Source organism: Dermacentor albipictus, chromosome 2 (genome assembly GCF_038994185.2).
Source record: "Dermacentor albipictus isolate Rhodes 1998 colony chromosome 2, USDA_Dalb.pri_finalv2, whole genome shotgun sequence".
NCBI lineage: Eukaryota > Metazoa > Arthropoda > Arachnida > Ixodida > Ixodidae > Dermacentor > Dermacentor albipictus.
The window spans coordinates 4,749,618-4,764,281 of NC_091822.1; the positions used below are offsets into that span (position 1 = coordinate 4,749,618).

General features: G+C 46.7%; 1 protein-coding gene across 2 annotated transcripts in view; it reads left to right on the plus strand.

Moving 5' to 3' along the window:
• LOC139055859 (probable ATP-dependent DNA helicase HFM1) overlaps positions 1-14,664 on the plus strand; it is a 531,554-nt gene that overhangs the window by 168,622 nt on the left and 348,268 nt on the right. For both annotated transcript variants that reach the window (XM_070533424.1, XM_070533425.1), the window contains exon 6: positions 11,818-11,886. In XM_070533424.1, the coding sequence (XP_070389525.1) occupies positions 11,818-11,886 (69 nt within the window). The remainder of the gene's footprint in view (positions 1-11,817; positions 11,887-14,664) is intronic.

A 14,664-nucleotide genomic window follows, 5' to 3' on the forward strand; every position in this document is an offset into this window, starting at 1 on the left:
GAACACGCTACGAGTACTACTGACTGCCATACACACTCCGGCGGCTCGAGGCGCACTTCAAATACTGGACGCCCTGAATCCAGTACTGTCCGGTCTTGAGAAGCACTATGGCTGCTCCTCTACACTCGTTCCTTAAAGACGTCAAGGAAGCGTCTCTCTTCCAACGGAATGTCAGAGGCATTACATCCCGCATTTCGGACTTTCGACCGTTTGTTTTTAAGTACAAATTTGCAATAATCGTCATTTGTGAACCAAATATTGACAACGCCATGCCAGGATATGAAGCTTTCATGTCTGCTACCAGTAGCGAACGCAGCAAAGTCATCGTTTATATCAGATGCGATTTGACGTATGTTTCACACCCAGTCGCACCTGATGACGACAATCAGTACGTATGTTTGACGATAAAATGCAAGAACGTCGCACTCACGCTCGTAGGTGCCTACATTTCACCTTCGAGGCGATTTGACAACGCGAGACTAAGTGCAATTTTAACAGCGACAGCTGGACCATGGATTATTACCGGCGACTTCAATGTGCATCATCCGCTATGGGGAAGCTTAAAGATGGATTGCCGAGGAAGACGCCTACTATCCTTCGCGTCGGACCATGAACTCTGCTGCCTAAATGATGGCAGTCCTACTTTTCTGCGGGGATTGACATACACCAGCTGCCTGGACTTGACTTTTGTTTCAAGATGCCTCAGTGCCAATGTGAAATGGTTCACGGACAACGAAACGCATGCTAGTGACCACGTCCCAACATATGTTAAAATTGACGGCATACGCAAGACACAGTCGACCACAGTTCTTCGTCACATTGACTGGCCTCAATACACGCTGCTCATGGAGAAGAATTGCCAAGAGATCCAGGACTGTCTACCTGGCAACATCGAAAAGCTAATTAACGCCGCTGCTAAAGAAGCCATGAGAGCTTTTAGGCCTATTCCTAAGTTTTCTAATTTCGAAGCAGAATTGGAGTGGCTTCGAGCAATCCGCCGTCGCGCGGAACGAAGGCACAGGCGCACCAAGTCCATCTACGACCTAAGGGAGGTGAGACGAATACAGAAGAAGATCCAGCGTCAGATCAACTCACTGCAGTCTCTAAGATGGAAAACCTTCTGCGATTCCCTTGATCCGCATAAACCCCTGTCACATATATGGAGAACGGTGCGTGGTCTTCGAACGTCACCGCAACAATGCCAACCCTTCAAATGTCTGGCTCTCTACCAAGGTCGCAGAGAGATCGACGTAGCGGAGCACTTCTGTGTCAAGGTTGCTGGTTTGCCGCCATCGTTCGTTACACATGATCCCTGTGATGTTCCAATCTCGCGGGATTCACGTATGGACAATCCGTTTTCCATCGTGGAATTGCAGGCGGCGTTGGCAACGTGCAGACGTTCCTCATCGCCTGGGCCTGACGGAGGGACATACGCAGCTCTCGGACACCTCGGTAAAACAGCCCGGCATGCTCTTCTAGGCGTGTACAATAATGCATGGCGTGAAGGAGTGGTTCCTGCTGCATGGAAGTCCAGCCGCCTTGTGCCTCTGCTCAAACCAGGTAAATCAGCCCTAGACGTGGCGTCTTATTGTCCCATTGTTCTGGCCAGTTGTCTCGGAAAGGTGATGGAGAGGATGGTGCTGACGCGGCTAGAGTGGTATCTAGAACACTACCGGTTATGCCCTGACGCTATGGCAGACTTTCGACGTGGACGCTCTTCTGTAGACAACTTCATCGACCTTGTCTCGTCTGTTCAGCACGAAAAAAGCCTAAGGAGGCTGTCAGCGGCAATGTTCCTGGATGTTAAAGGCGCTCATGATAACGTAACCCATCGAGCCATCCTAGACGCTTTGGGCAATGTCGGCCTAGGCGGCCTTGTTTTTCGGTGGATACTCAGCTTCTTGAAGGACAGGTCATTCTTTGTGCAACAGAGGATGGTGCGTCATCACTACACAACACCTGCCGTGGCGTACCACAAGGCGGAGTCTTGAGCCCCACTCTATTTAACCTAGTGCTCATCGACCTGGTTCACATCCTTCCGCAATCCGTCCATGTGTCGATCTATGCAGACGATATATGCATTTGGTCATCAGGAGCGACGCGTCCCCAGTTGCGCGCCAGACTTCAAAAAGCGGCCACACTAACATCAGGTTAACTTCGAGCGCGAGGCCTGGAGGTGTCCTCTGAGAACTGCTCTATGGTCGCTTTCACGCGCAAAGCAATGAAGCCGTACGTTGTCAAAATTAATGGACATCCGATTGCCTACGAGAAGACGCACCGCTTTCTAGGAGTGATAATAGATCGAGACCTCTCCTGGAGTCCTCATGTCTCGTACCTAAAAAGGAAATTACTCATGATAACCCACGTGCTCAGATTTCTTGCAGGAAAGTCGTGAGTTGCGTCTGTGAGTGCGATGCTCCAACTCTATAATGCACTGTTCCTCGGTTTCCTGCGCTATAGCTTACCTGTACTGGGTGGGACCAGTAAGACCAACCTCCGTCCCCTCCAGTCTGTACAAGTTCAAGCTCTACGAATTTGCCTTGGACTTCCCGGATGTGCATCAACGGCAGCAACAATAGCCATCGCGCATGACCACCCCATCGATACGTATCTTCAAGTCGACGCTTTAAGGATGCATATCAGGCACTTCGCGCGACTTCAATCGCATCATCTCGCCTCCCTTCCTGCCGCTCGACCTCGTTCAGCGTTTAGCAGGATTATTGCTGCCAACCACGGAACTTTACCATCAAACTTCACGCCTGCAGCACGACCATCTCTACCGCTGTGGTGCCTCCATCCACTCCAGGCTCTTCATGATATTCCTGGTATCAAAAAGAAAACGGAGATGTCATCTTTCGGCCTCAAACAAACCGTGCTTTCATTCCTACATGACAAACACAAAGAACGCATCCACGTTTACACGGATGGTTCTGTCTGCTCTAATAGCTCAGCTGGAGCAGTGGTTATTCCCGCAGAGTCTGTCACCCTCAAGTTCAAGACGTCTCACGTAACATCATCGACGGCTGCAGAACTCGCAGCTATCCGCGCTGCTTTAGAGTTTATTTGTGACAAATCGTCACAGTCATGGTCCCTCTTATGTGACTGGAAGGCAGCTCTCCAGTGTCTGATGTCCCCTTTCAACCACGGACCAAATATGCAACTAGTGGCAGACATCTGACTACTCCACCATCACGCAATCAACAAGGGGCACAAGAATCAAGAATCAAGAATCAAGAAGTCTTTATTGAGTAACACAAACAAAATGTATACACAGATATTTGGACCGATAGCCAATGAGGCTAGTAAGCGGTCCAATACAAAATAACATATAGGACAGCAATCACAAACACATTGAAGAAAAACTAACTTTGTAGCCTTGCTTCCATTCCCAAAAAATGTTTCTTGCATGTCAGTTTGAAATTCCTAGCTTGCTTTACTTCAATTGGCAACGAGTTCCAAATTTTCGCTCCTGTAAATTCTATTCGTCTTTCTCCGTACGCATTATGGCAAATAGGAAGGTTAAAATTGCCATTGCTGGCTTGTCTAGTGTTGCGGACGGGAATACTGAATGCACCAAGAGGTAAGGGGTAGTTGGTATTTATAATATTATTAACCATAAGAGCTATTTTGTAATCGCGTAAGGTTGTGAATGACATGATTTGCATTGCGTCAAAAATGTTATTGTTAGAACTATTCGAAGAAGGTAATCCCATGGTTTTCAAGGCACGTTTTTGTAGTCTTAGCAATGGTGTTAAATACGTTTTGTATGTGATTCCCCATGATTCACTGCAATAACTGAGATGACTGTGACATAATGAAAAATACAGTGATCTAAGAATAGCAGGTGGAAAGTGCCGCCGTGCCTTAGACAAGGTAAAACAACCGTACGCAACCTTTTTACACACACTGTGCACCTGTTCCTTCCAAGACAAGTGGCAGTCGAACATGACCCCTAAATATTTAAAAGAAGACACACTATCAAGAACATTGTTGTCAACACATATAGAAAAATCACTTAATTCAATACACTTTTGTTTTGAACGAAAAATAACATATTTAGTTTTTTCAGTGTTTAAAGTTAGATGATTATTACGAAACCAGGTCGAGATACGTTGGAGTTCATTGTTAATAGGATTTTCTATTGATTCAAGTGAGTTGCCAGTAAAGATAAGTGCAGTGTCATCCGCATACATCAAAATTTGAGAACACTGTATTGCATTGGGGAGGTCATTAATAAAGAGCGAAAATAAAAGCGGTCCCAGAACTGACCCCTGGGGTACACCACACGTAACAGTTTGGTATGCAGACTTGAACTGTTTGAGGACAACTTGCTGCTGTCGTGAAGAAAGATAACTTTTAAAGAATTCAAGGGCCCCGCTACGCACACCATATGCTTCCAGTTTCATTAAAAGAATGGAGTGTGAAACTGTGTCGAAAGCTTTTTTGATGTCTATAAATACGCTTACAGCAACATTATGGTTATGAAGAGCAGATAGGATAAGCTGTGATAGAGTAACTACAGCCGTGGACGTGGACCTGCTAGAAACAAATCCGTGTTGCTGAGGACAAATAATGTGATTAACATCAAGAAAGGTTTTCAGTTGGAAAGCAATTAATTTTTCAAAAATGGTATTGACGACACTCAGTACAGATATTGGCCTGTAACTAGACGGGTTGTTAGGGTCACCAGTTTTAAATATCGGAACAACTTTTGCAACTTTTAAAGTATCGGGGTATAAGCTAGAGTGTATCGCATGATTGAATATTCTGCACAAAGGAACACAAAACAAATCAATGTTGTCCTTGATTACCTTAGCCATTATGCCGTCTGGCCCGGCCGCTTTATTCGTGGGCATGTTCGCCACAACACTTGCAACTTCATCGCTAGTAATGTTCGAGAAACTGAATTCATTATTAATACATCGAGGTATGTCGGATGTCACTGAAGCTAAGGGAGTAGGTTGCGCACTGTTCTGACCGTATGTTGTGAAGAACTGATTAAACTGGTCTGCAGTCATCTACCAGTGGATACCGGGTCACTGTGGAATTTCGGGCAATCATCATGCGGATGATGCCGCCCGATCGGCCGACGATGGTGCCCACGTTGTACCACTACCACTGTCACGAATAGACGCAGCCACAAGTCTTCGCTCCCTCTCCCACGAGCTTACGCAGAATCTGTGGAACACCAATGAGTTCACGAACGAACGTCTCCACAGATTAGATCCACGTCTGCAACTCCGCCTACCACCAGGGTTACCACGAGCGGAAGCAACACTTCTGTGCCGCCTGTGGCTCGGCGTGGCATTCACGAACTCCGATTCATTCCGCATTGGAATGGCCGACAGCCCTACTTGCGGCACTTGCGGCTGCGAGGAGACGATTCAGCACCTCCTTTGTGACTGTCCCAGCTACAAAGTGCCAAGAACAGTGCTCGTAACCGCGCTCGAAAAACTGGACAATCGCCCCTTTACAGAGGAGAAAGCTCTAGTACACTGGTCCAGACGGGCTTCGGCACTCAAGGCCTTAAGGGCTTTGCTGAAGTTTTTAAGGACATACGAATTGTGCGATCGCCTTTGAGTGTTGTATCGCGTAGTATCGCGTTACTGCGTAAATTTGCTTATTTTTTTCTCCTCTTCTTCGTTCTCCTTTTATTCCCTTTACCCCTTTCCCCAGCACAGGGTAGCCAGCCGGTACTTACACTGGCTAACCTCCCTGTCTTTCCTCCTCTTTGTCCCTCTCTCTCTCAATTCACAGATATGTACACGTTCAACGCAAACAAAGATAATTGTGCTCTTTTGAAGATAATGAAATGGAAGGTTTACTGACGCACGCGTCGCCGAATGTTGATATGTGTCTGGCTTCTATTTCAAGCGCGTCATTTCACACCTGCTTCTACTCATGATGACTGTTTCTTTAAATCTAGGTTTGCACTTGCATCTCTGGGGATGGATGGCAAGAAAGCCATCAGCGGTCATGTTGTTAACTTTGTTACTGTGTTCTCGTAGCCTGTCATTTATGCATCTGCCTGTTTGACCGATGTAGGATATTCCACACCCGAGAGGAATACGGTATACCACACCGGCGATGCTATCAACAAATTTGTTTTTATGTTCTTTTTCGCATGCTCTACGTGGGACTCTTTCTGGCCTTGTGTTTTTTACAGAGGCTGACCAATTTATTAGGTGCCGAAAACACAACGCTGATGCCGCTCCTTCCAGCAATCTTCTTGGGAGAACCCGTGTATGTAGGGGATGACGGCGACCTTTCTTTTGTTCGTGTCACTGCTCGACACGTGCACCTGCTCCGAACTGCTTTGCTGCGCCTTCTTAAGCAGTCCTTCTGCGACTCACTCAAGCACGTGGTTCGGGTAACCAGCGCAGCTTAAACGCGAGGCTTGCCATTCAAAGCTATCGTGCATTAGGTGTTGGCATGATTTTTTCAGTGCTTCGCTGAAACACATCTTCGCGATTCCCCTCTTCACAAGCTTTGTATGCGCGGAATGAAGTGGTAAAAGTGGCTTACTTGCCCTAGGTTCGTAACACTAGCAGGTTTCGTTATCGGTGAGCAGAAATTTGGTGTCAAGGAATCTATTCCTCCCGTCACATGGCATTTCAAAGGTCACTTCTAGTGGATTTAGGCAGTCACGAATAGTGGTAAAAACAGGAGCACATTCATTAGTAAAACAAGTAGATGAACAGACAATTAGCGCTAAAAAGCCGTCAACATATCTAAAAACTTTTACAACCTGAGATTCGTGAAGGCGCTGTGACAGGTCTCTGTCCAGTTTGGCTAAAAACAGATTACTTAGCACTGGTGCTAGGCAAGAACCTATACACACTCCTTGTTTCTGCAGATACAGGGTACCTTTGTTCTCGATAAACGTAGATGACAAATAAAACCTAAGTAATTTTAAAGAATTGTCAATAGATGTACCTGCTTCCGTGCTAAACATAACGGCACCATATGTATCTATGCAACTGTCAATGCAGGTTAATAATTGTGATTGTGGCAGAGAATAATAAAGGTCCTTAACATCGGCAGAGAAGCCCTTTAAACGTTGATTTTCATGAGCTCTTACAAAACTTAAAACCTCCTCAGAACGGTTTGTCAGGAAAGGGTCACTGATGTCTAGCAAGTTTAGTTTTTCTTGAAGGTCCATGGCGACAGATTTATTATTACCCAGTAACGGTGGTTTAAGGGGCTTTAAAAGGGCGCCTCGATGCGCGCACCTTCTCGCACGGGGGAGCACTCTCCCCCTGGCGGCGGCGCTGGCAAAGAGGAGGCCTCCGAGAAACACGGCGCGCCGCTGCGTGCGAACCCTCCACGGTGCGAACACTGAGCATTGTACTCTCGCACACTGAGTGGCACATGTTCAGTTACCCGAGTTGGCGACAGATTAATTCAAGAGCGGCACATGCGGCATAAACGGTCGGCTTGCTATTACGAGGGTTGCAATGTGGGCTTGTTGGTAATGCATCTTCAAGGGTATGTGTGCGTGTTTGTATGTGTATGGTATGCGTAGCGCTGTGTGTGGCCCTGTGTGTCTTCTTTTGTTCCATCTTTTAATCGTGTTACCGTACACCACTTGAAGAGGCTTGCTATCCTTGAGCTGTTCGATTCCGCGCAGCATCGGATAAATTTAAAGGATCTTTTTTTCTTATTGTAGACATTACCAGTGGCACACACTTAGCTGCCAAAGTTGGCGTCAAAGATAATCACGAAGAGCGGCACACACCTACTGGAACTGGCTGAAGTAGTTCACCGAAGACCGCACGGGCTCCAAGTCGGCGCCAAGGAGTTCTTTCGAACGAAGTCCCGCATGTTGGCGCGAGAGAGGTTCGTCCAACTTATGCAATGCACCCAAGTTGGCCCGACGGTTGGTTGCGAGCCCCTCAGCACAGGTGCCCGATTCGACCACGGACTACCCAGCTAGGCGGAAGAGCGGTCGCACGTACACTTAGCCCCCAGAAAGTGCGTCACGTGCACAAGGAATGCTAACACAATAAAAGTCGGCATCAACAGCGGCTGAGTACGCAAATAAAATAAAGTGAACACAACAGGACCAGAGCGTTCACTGAGCGAGGAGCGCTTGGCTACAGGGAGGTGGAAGAAATGTTGGTAACAGAGAATCGAACAAGTCGGCTATACAGAAGTGACGGCAATACTGTGTGGCATTGCATTGCAGCGCAGTAGAGTCGACATGGGTTCTGCCGCAATTTTGTTTTTATCCTCGCAATAGCGCTTCTTTCTAATCTCGGCTGTCCCCATAACGTGTGACAGTGGGGCTGTCGTGTTTTCTGTTCGCATTTAACCAAGATTGTTGAATGAGCAAAATTTAATTCAAGTTCAGACAAAGTCCTGCTTGAATTCTTTCTTCTCTCTGCCCCAGCAAATATGAACATTGGTCGAGACCAGGCAGGTATGGCTACACCTGTCTCCTGAAGTGATGCACGCTGTGAAGAAAGAAAAAGAATTTATCGACCCTTACAAGCGATCAGGCACGCACAAGCCATTCAACCGCACCAAAAGTAATAAAAGGAGGCGAAGATCAGCATTAAAAAAGAAGAACGGGTCATATCAAAAGTAATTCCGATCATACGCATCTGAAACACAGTACCGCTGATATGAAAAGTCACTGGCTCCGCTTTTCAGTCTTCCGTACGAGTTGTCTATAACCAATGCCACTCAATTATTCAAACCATATTAAATGTGTTGCTTCACGTCAGTGAGAAACCGATCGCTCGATTTGAGAGCAGTATCGAGTATTATGGTGGCTTTGCAGATCATAAGGCAGTATTCAGTAGTTCCTAGCACGAAATGAATATGGTAGTTGAGAGAAATAAACTAATAACACTGATATCTAATTATTAATTAGCTTTTCCCGACAAAAGAATTTCCAGTGTAGTTTCCAAGTCCTTGGGAGTTCATTTTCATGGACATGTGAGCAGGACTGGTCATATATCATACTTGTGCGCAGAAATATATAAAAAGAAATGCTTGGCATGTCAAGCAAATCAAGCATTTTTTTTATCAACGTGGTTCAAGCTTCCATCATGCTATGCAAGGATTTTTTCTCAGCTACACTATTGCGTTCTAGCTTAAAGGTGTTACAAACAAGGGCACTTTCAACAGGCTCCACGTACTACATAAATGAAGGGAACAAGACTTAATGGAAATTTGTCCACTAAACTAACACGAACTTTGTCAGAGCTCGTGCCATATGGTCGAAATCTCTGCTGGCGCATTATAAGCACAGTGAGCACCCATACGGTCGAACTGAAATTCGACAACTGTGCGGTACAGCATACGGATGGGACGACTGAAGTCCGTCCACGTTGGCGATAGGCACTGTGTGCGGCTTGTTTCTTTGGTAAGCTGCGTACGTCCTCCAGCTGCTGCGGTGCTCTAAGCTTAACATAAGAGAGATCCATGGGGTTTTGTGTTCGTCGTGTGAAAACTAACTTAGTCACTTTAAGCATTGCCACTTGTTGGGCGTATTGGACTTGGAAAACATGTTTAGCGCCAGCGAACAAGGACAGACGGGAGACGACGTTTTTCAAGTCAGTTTATCAACGCGCCTAACGAATGGCAATGCTGAAATTTATTTCTAGTACATCGAATGGCGCATTGTGGTGTCGTCTCCCTTCTGTCCTTGTTCGCTGGCGCTAAACATGTTTTCCAAGTTAGTCACTTTAACTTGCGCCTTGGAGTACGCAACGGTGGGCTCAGCTGGGCTAACGCCAGTCGATCAATCACATTTTCTGTCTCAAAGAGAAAAAAAAAATACAAAATAAAATCGAAGCGTTTGCCAAGTACGCTTGGACAGAACTCTTGCATGACTTTTTTGCTGCTACAATTTTTACGTATATATGCCAGGTAACAATCCCTCTGTGCAGAGTAGCCAACCGGACACTTGTTATGGTTAACCTCGCTGCCTTCCGCCTCTTCTTCTTCTTCCTTCATTCCTTCGTTCCTTCGTTCCTTCCTTCCTTCCTTCCTTCCCTAATTCCTTCCTCGGGTGCGGAGAAAGGCCGTGTTATCATACCGGCTTTTGTCCAAGAGCTTTCTTTATTAAATATTTAGACCAACTGAACAGCAATAAATGTGTGTGCCAATGTTTTGTATGCACCACAATACAATACGCCGTAGTTGCTTAGTCGCTATGCTGTTGGGCTGCTAAGCACGGGGTCGCGGGATGGAATTCCGGCCACAGCAGCTGCATTTCGATGGGGGCGAAATGCGAGAACACCCCTGTACTTACATTTAGGTGGACGTTAAGGAACCCCAGGTGGTCGAAATTAATCCTGAGTCACCCACTACGGCGTGCCTCATAATCAGTTCGTGCTTTTGGCACGTGCAACCCCAGAATATATTTTTGTTATTTTGCACCGCAATACAGTGATATACAGTGGTACAGGGAGCATAAGTGTCTGCGCCAAGACTTGGACGTACTCTGGCGTCTGGAAGGTGTGACCATCCCCGTAGGCCTCGAAACTTTGTCCACATACAGCACACCAAAGCGCCGATTGTTAAACAATGGATGCCTCAAAGAAGAATGTTTGAACCCTGAGAAACTCATTCTTTGATCTGCAGGAAAGAGGAAAATATTGCGAGCTGCTGGGATCCGCATTTGTCTGAAATATTTGACAATGCACAATTAAGAAAAAAGGATGTGCTCTTGGCGAACATAGAATTCTATGCACCATAAAAGCGAGGATGCAACTCCTCTCGATACCTTTATGGCATGCACGCTTGTCTTCGGAATGTACGTATACAAGTGAGGCGGTAAGGTACGTTTTAGTAGATGCACGGACAACGCCCTAGTGTGTTAAAAGGAGTTTGCAGAAGGCATGCACGGGAATTATGTGCATAGCATATATTACGCAGAGAGAGGGGTGCCTCGCCGAACGAACTTGATTCGTTCTGCTGGACATGTTTGTAATTCGTTGCTATGAAAAACCAAATAATTTATTGCCGGACGTTGGTTATATCACGCGAAAACGCAAATGAAGTATTGAATTCAAGAGAAAAAATATTAATTGAAAAGCGAAAGTTGAATTCTTGTGATGATAGCGAGCAGAACATTTTTTAGGCTCCGAAATCTATTACAAAAATGGATTTATTACAATGCCTACCAGGGTCTTGCAGAAGTCCTACTCAAATATTAGTGTTGTATTTGAGAGCAACCCGCTGTGGTTGCTTAGTCGCTATGCTGTTGGGCTGCAAAGCAAGAGGTCGCGGAATGGAACCCCGGCTACGGCGGCCGTATTTCGATAGAGGCGAAATGCGAAAACACCCGTGGTGCTTAGATTTAGGTGCACGTTAAAGAACCCCAGGTGGTCGAAATTTCTGGAGTCCCCCACTACGGCGTGCCTAATAATCAGAAAGTGCTTTTGGCACGTAAAACCTCATACTTTTTGGAGAGCCATCTGTATTACGCCACTTTTCTCCCGCTTTAGATGTCGTATGGAATGCAGTTTTCAAAATTGTTATATCGTTTTTCGTAGGGTGATGTACACAGATTTCAACTTGATGGTTTCATTTCCTGAAAATTTGCAATGTTCAACAATTTTTTTTAAATACTGCCGGCCTAAATCAACTTTTCGCTTCAACAGTAACTAGATTTTACACTTTTATTTTAAATGTAGCAAACCTCGTAAAATTCAATGACGTGGTTGCCGAGAAAAACGATGCCGTCGTTCGAATGTATTTAGATAGGTGCCCGGAGCTAAAGCTTGCTCTCAAAATTTCAAGAAGAAAAGACCCAAAATACGAGCGCAGTCTTGCTACCCGTTTCTCTCTCACCTGGTGCAGGAGAAATGGGACGGCTGCAGCCGGCGCTGGCCCGAAGCCATCCGGCCGGACCTGGTGCTCGTCGACGAGGTGGGCGGCAACCGGGCGCGCGTCCACTTTGTTTAACCTCTCTCGGCTTTTTGTCCTTTTGCCCCGTTTCCAGCGCAGGGTAGCCAACGGGACATCCAGTAAACCGCCGTTGGCATCTCATTTATCTCACATCATTGATGGGGATTCTGCGATCACGGCAGAGAAGCGTGTGAATTCACTGCCGCTCTTAGAATATCTACATATACACTCAATCGACCAAACACGGTATTAACCGGCGTCATCCTCCCGAGATACGCTTCGCCGCCTAACGCCTAAGTAACGGCCCTGCTCCTCCCGAACGAGGGACCCGAAACGTACGCCTCTTTAGACCTTATGGGCTCTTTCGACCAGTTCGGCGCTGACAGTACCGACGGGCGTATGTAGGGCGCTTCGGTACCAGAGTCACTGTGCCGGGTGGTGCAGTGAGAAACCATGTTTCGTAAAAGCACTGCTTGAGGAGGCGACAACGATCGTAATGCGTGTCTGAAGCACCCTTGCGTTGGGCGCCTCAAATGACCCTCCTTTTGCGGATACAAGTGGTTCCATCGTGTGACGCGACTACCACGTGACAAAGTCAACTCCGTATACGGCGCATATGTCATCGTCACTAAACACCTCGCTGTTGGTCTCCCTAGTGTAGCTCCCCGATGTAGTTAGTCAGCGCACAAGACCATTCAGTATGAGTACATTGTGATGATGCCAGGATGCGCGACCCGAACCACGCGTATGCGAGACGGCACCGAATTTTTATATCCTTTATTATACCCCTCAGGGCCAAGGGCATTACAGAGTGGGACACAAAAATATAAATACACTTGATTAAGTTAAGGTTTAAAAGACACCTGTATATACAATATTAGCCCAGGCTACGCGAAACTGGTCATAATTAGCAAGGCCTGCGACTTCAGCGGGAAGATGGTTCCAGTCAAGTGAGGTTCGCGGCAGGAATGATTGTGAGAAACTTTTAGTGTTGCGTGACAAAGTGTCCTCTTTGTACTGATGATTAATGTGACGGGATACATAAATTGGATGGGGGATCAGGTGATATCGTAGAGTATGATGATGGTACAACTTGTGGAAGAGGGAAAAACGAAACACTTTTCTGCGAGATGCCAGCAATGGGAGGCAAAGGTTAAATTTCATGTTAATCAGACTCGCTGTGCGGTTGCCATTAGCAAGAATAAAACGTTGAGTTATTTCTCCATCATGCAAAGTCACACTCGCGCGAAGGAACGAACAGCGAAGATGAAATTCTACGTTTAGTTGATATGTTGAAACAAGGTATAAAGGAAAATGAGAGTGTACAAAAAGGTAACTTGCCGCAAGTGGAAGTCGAGCCTATGTGTTCCACATTACGCATGCGGTGCCTTAGCAATTGTGCCCCCGCGGCGCCATGCCCTCGTCCACTTTTCTGAGTAATATTTGTGTACTTTGGGAGTGTCGCTCTGGCCTAGGCTGGCACTCCCTGGGCTAACCATGTACAAGCAATGAGCGACAATCTTATGGGCATCATTGAGGAGTGTGCAATAGAAGTCGGTGGTAACTTTGTTAGACAGGATACCGGTAAACTACAGCAGGAGACGAAAGATCTGATTTAGAAGCGCCAATGTATGAAAGCCTCTACCCCTACAGCTAGAATAGAACTGGCAGAACTTTCTGAGTTTATCAACAAGCGTAAGGTAAGCTGACATAAGGAAGTATAATAGGGATAGAATTGAGCCTGCTCTCAGGAACGGAGGAAGCCTAAAAGCCGTGAAGAAGAAACTAGGAATAGGCAAGAATCAGATGTATGCGGTAAGAGACAAAACCGGCAATATCATTACTAATATAGATGAGATCGTTCAAGATCTTTCCAATGCTATTCACGGCGTGTTTACAGGAGGTATTCAGACCTGGACCGGGAAAAATTGGAGATTTGAGGTAATGGAAAATACCTTAGTGACTTGTGATACGCTGATGATATTGTCACGGGTGTAAAACTATTTACAAGTTGTATTTACAAGGCGTACATAAACAGCAGCCGAGAATACCGAGAGGCTATTGCCACTTCGTCGCCTTCACCATCGACGACCTTGTCCTGTTTTCCCACCGTAGCGCGACCCCGGCAGAAAAAGCACCGTCCCGGTGCTTCAGACGGGGTCGTCGGTAACGGCATAGTAAGGCTTAAGGCGAGAGTCCTGTACGACGTCAGGTGTTGGGAAAACGGTTGGCATGACGCAGGTCTCGGGGGATTATCTCATAAATGACATTGGTCACTTAACGTAGATCGCGGTTACGGCCTTTGTAGCACGGAAGGAGTTTCTCGGGGAAGCCCACTCGGCGGCAAGGGGACAAAAGTAGCACGAGAGAGCCTGGTGAAAAATATGTGTCACGACGGCGGCGATATTAGGCGTGCCGTTGAGATTCCTGCGACGCCAACAGACGAGTATGGGCAAGCTGGCGCGCATGGTCAGCGTGGGCGATGGCGTCGCGGGCATGCTCGGTCCTCGAATCCTGTATCGAGGGGAATGAAGCGCCCAATGGTAATGCAGGGTCACGACCGAAGAGTAAGTAAAATGGGGAATACCCAGAAATATCGTGGCGTGATGAAATATGCACAAACGTGAGATAAGGGAGAGCCACACCCCAGTCCTGGTGGTCGGGTGAAACGTATTTAGATAGCATGTCAGTAAGGGTCCGATAAGTCGCTCAGTAAGGCTGTTGGTTTTGGGATGATAGGACGTAGCCAGTTTGTGCATCGTAGAAAATGAGCGCAGGATATCGGCGATGACGCGGTAG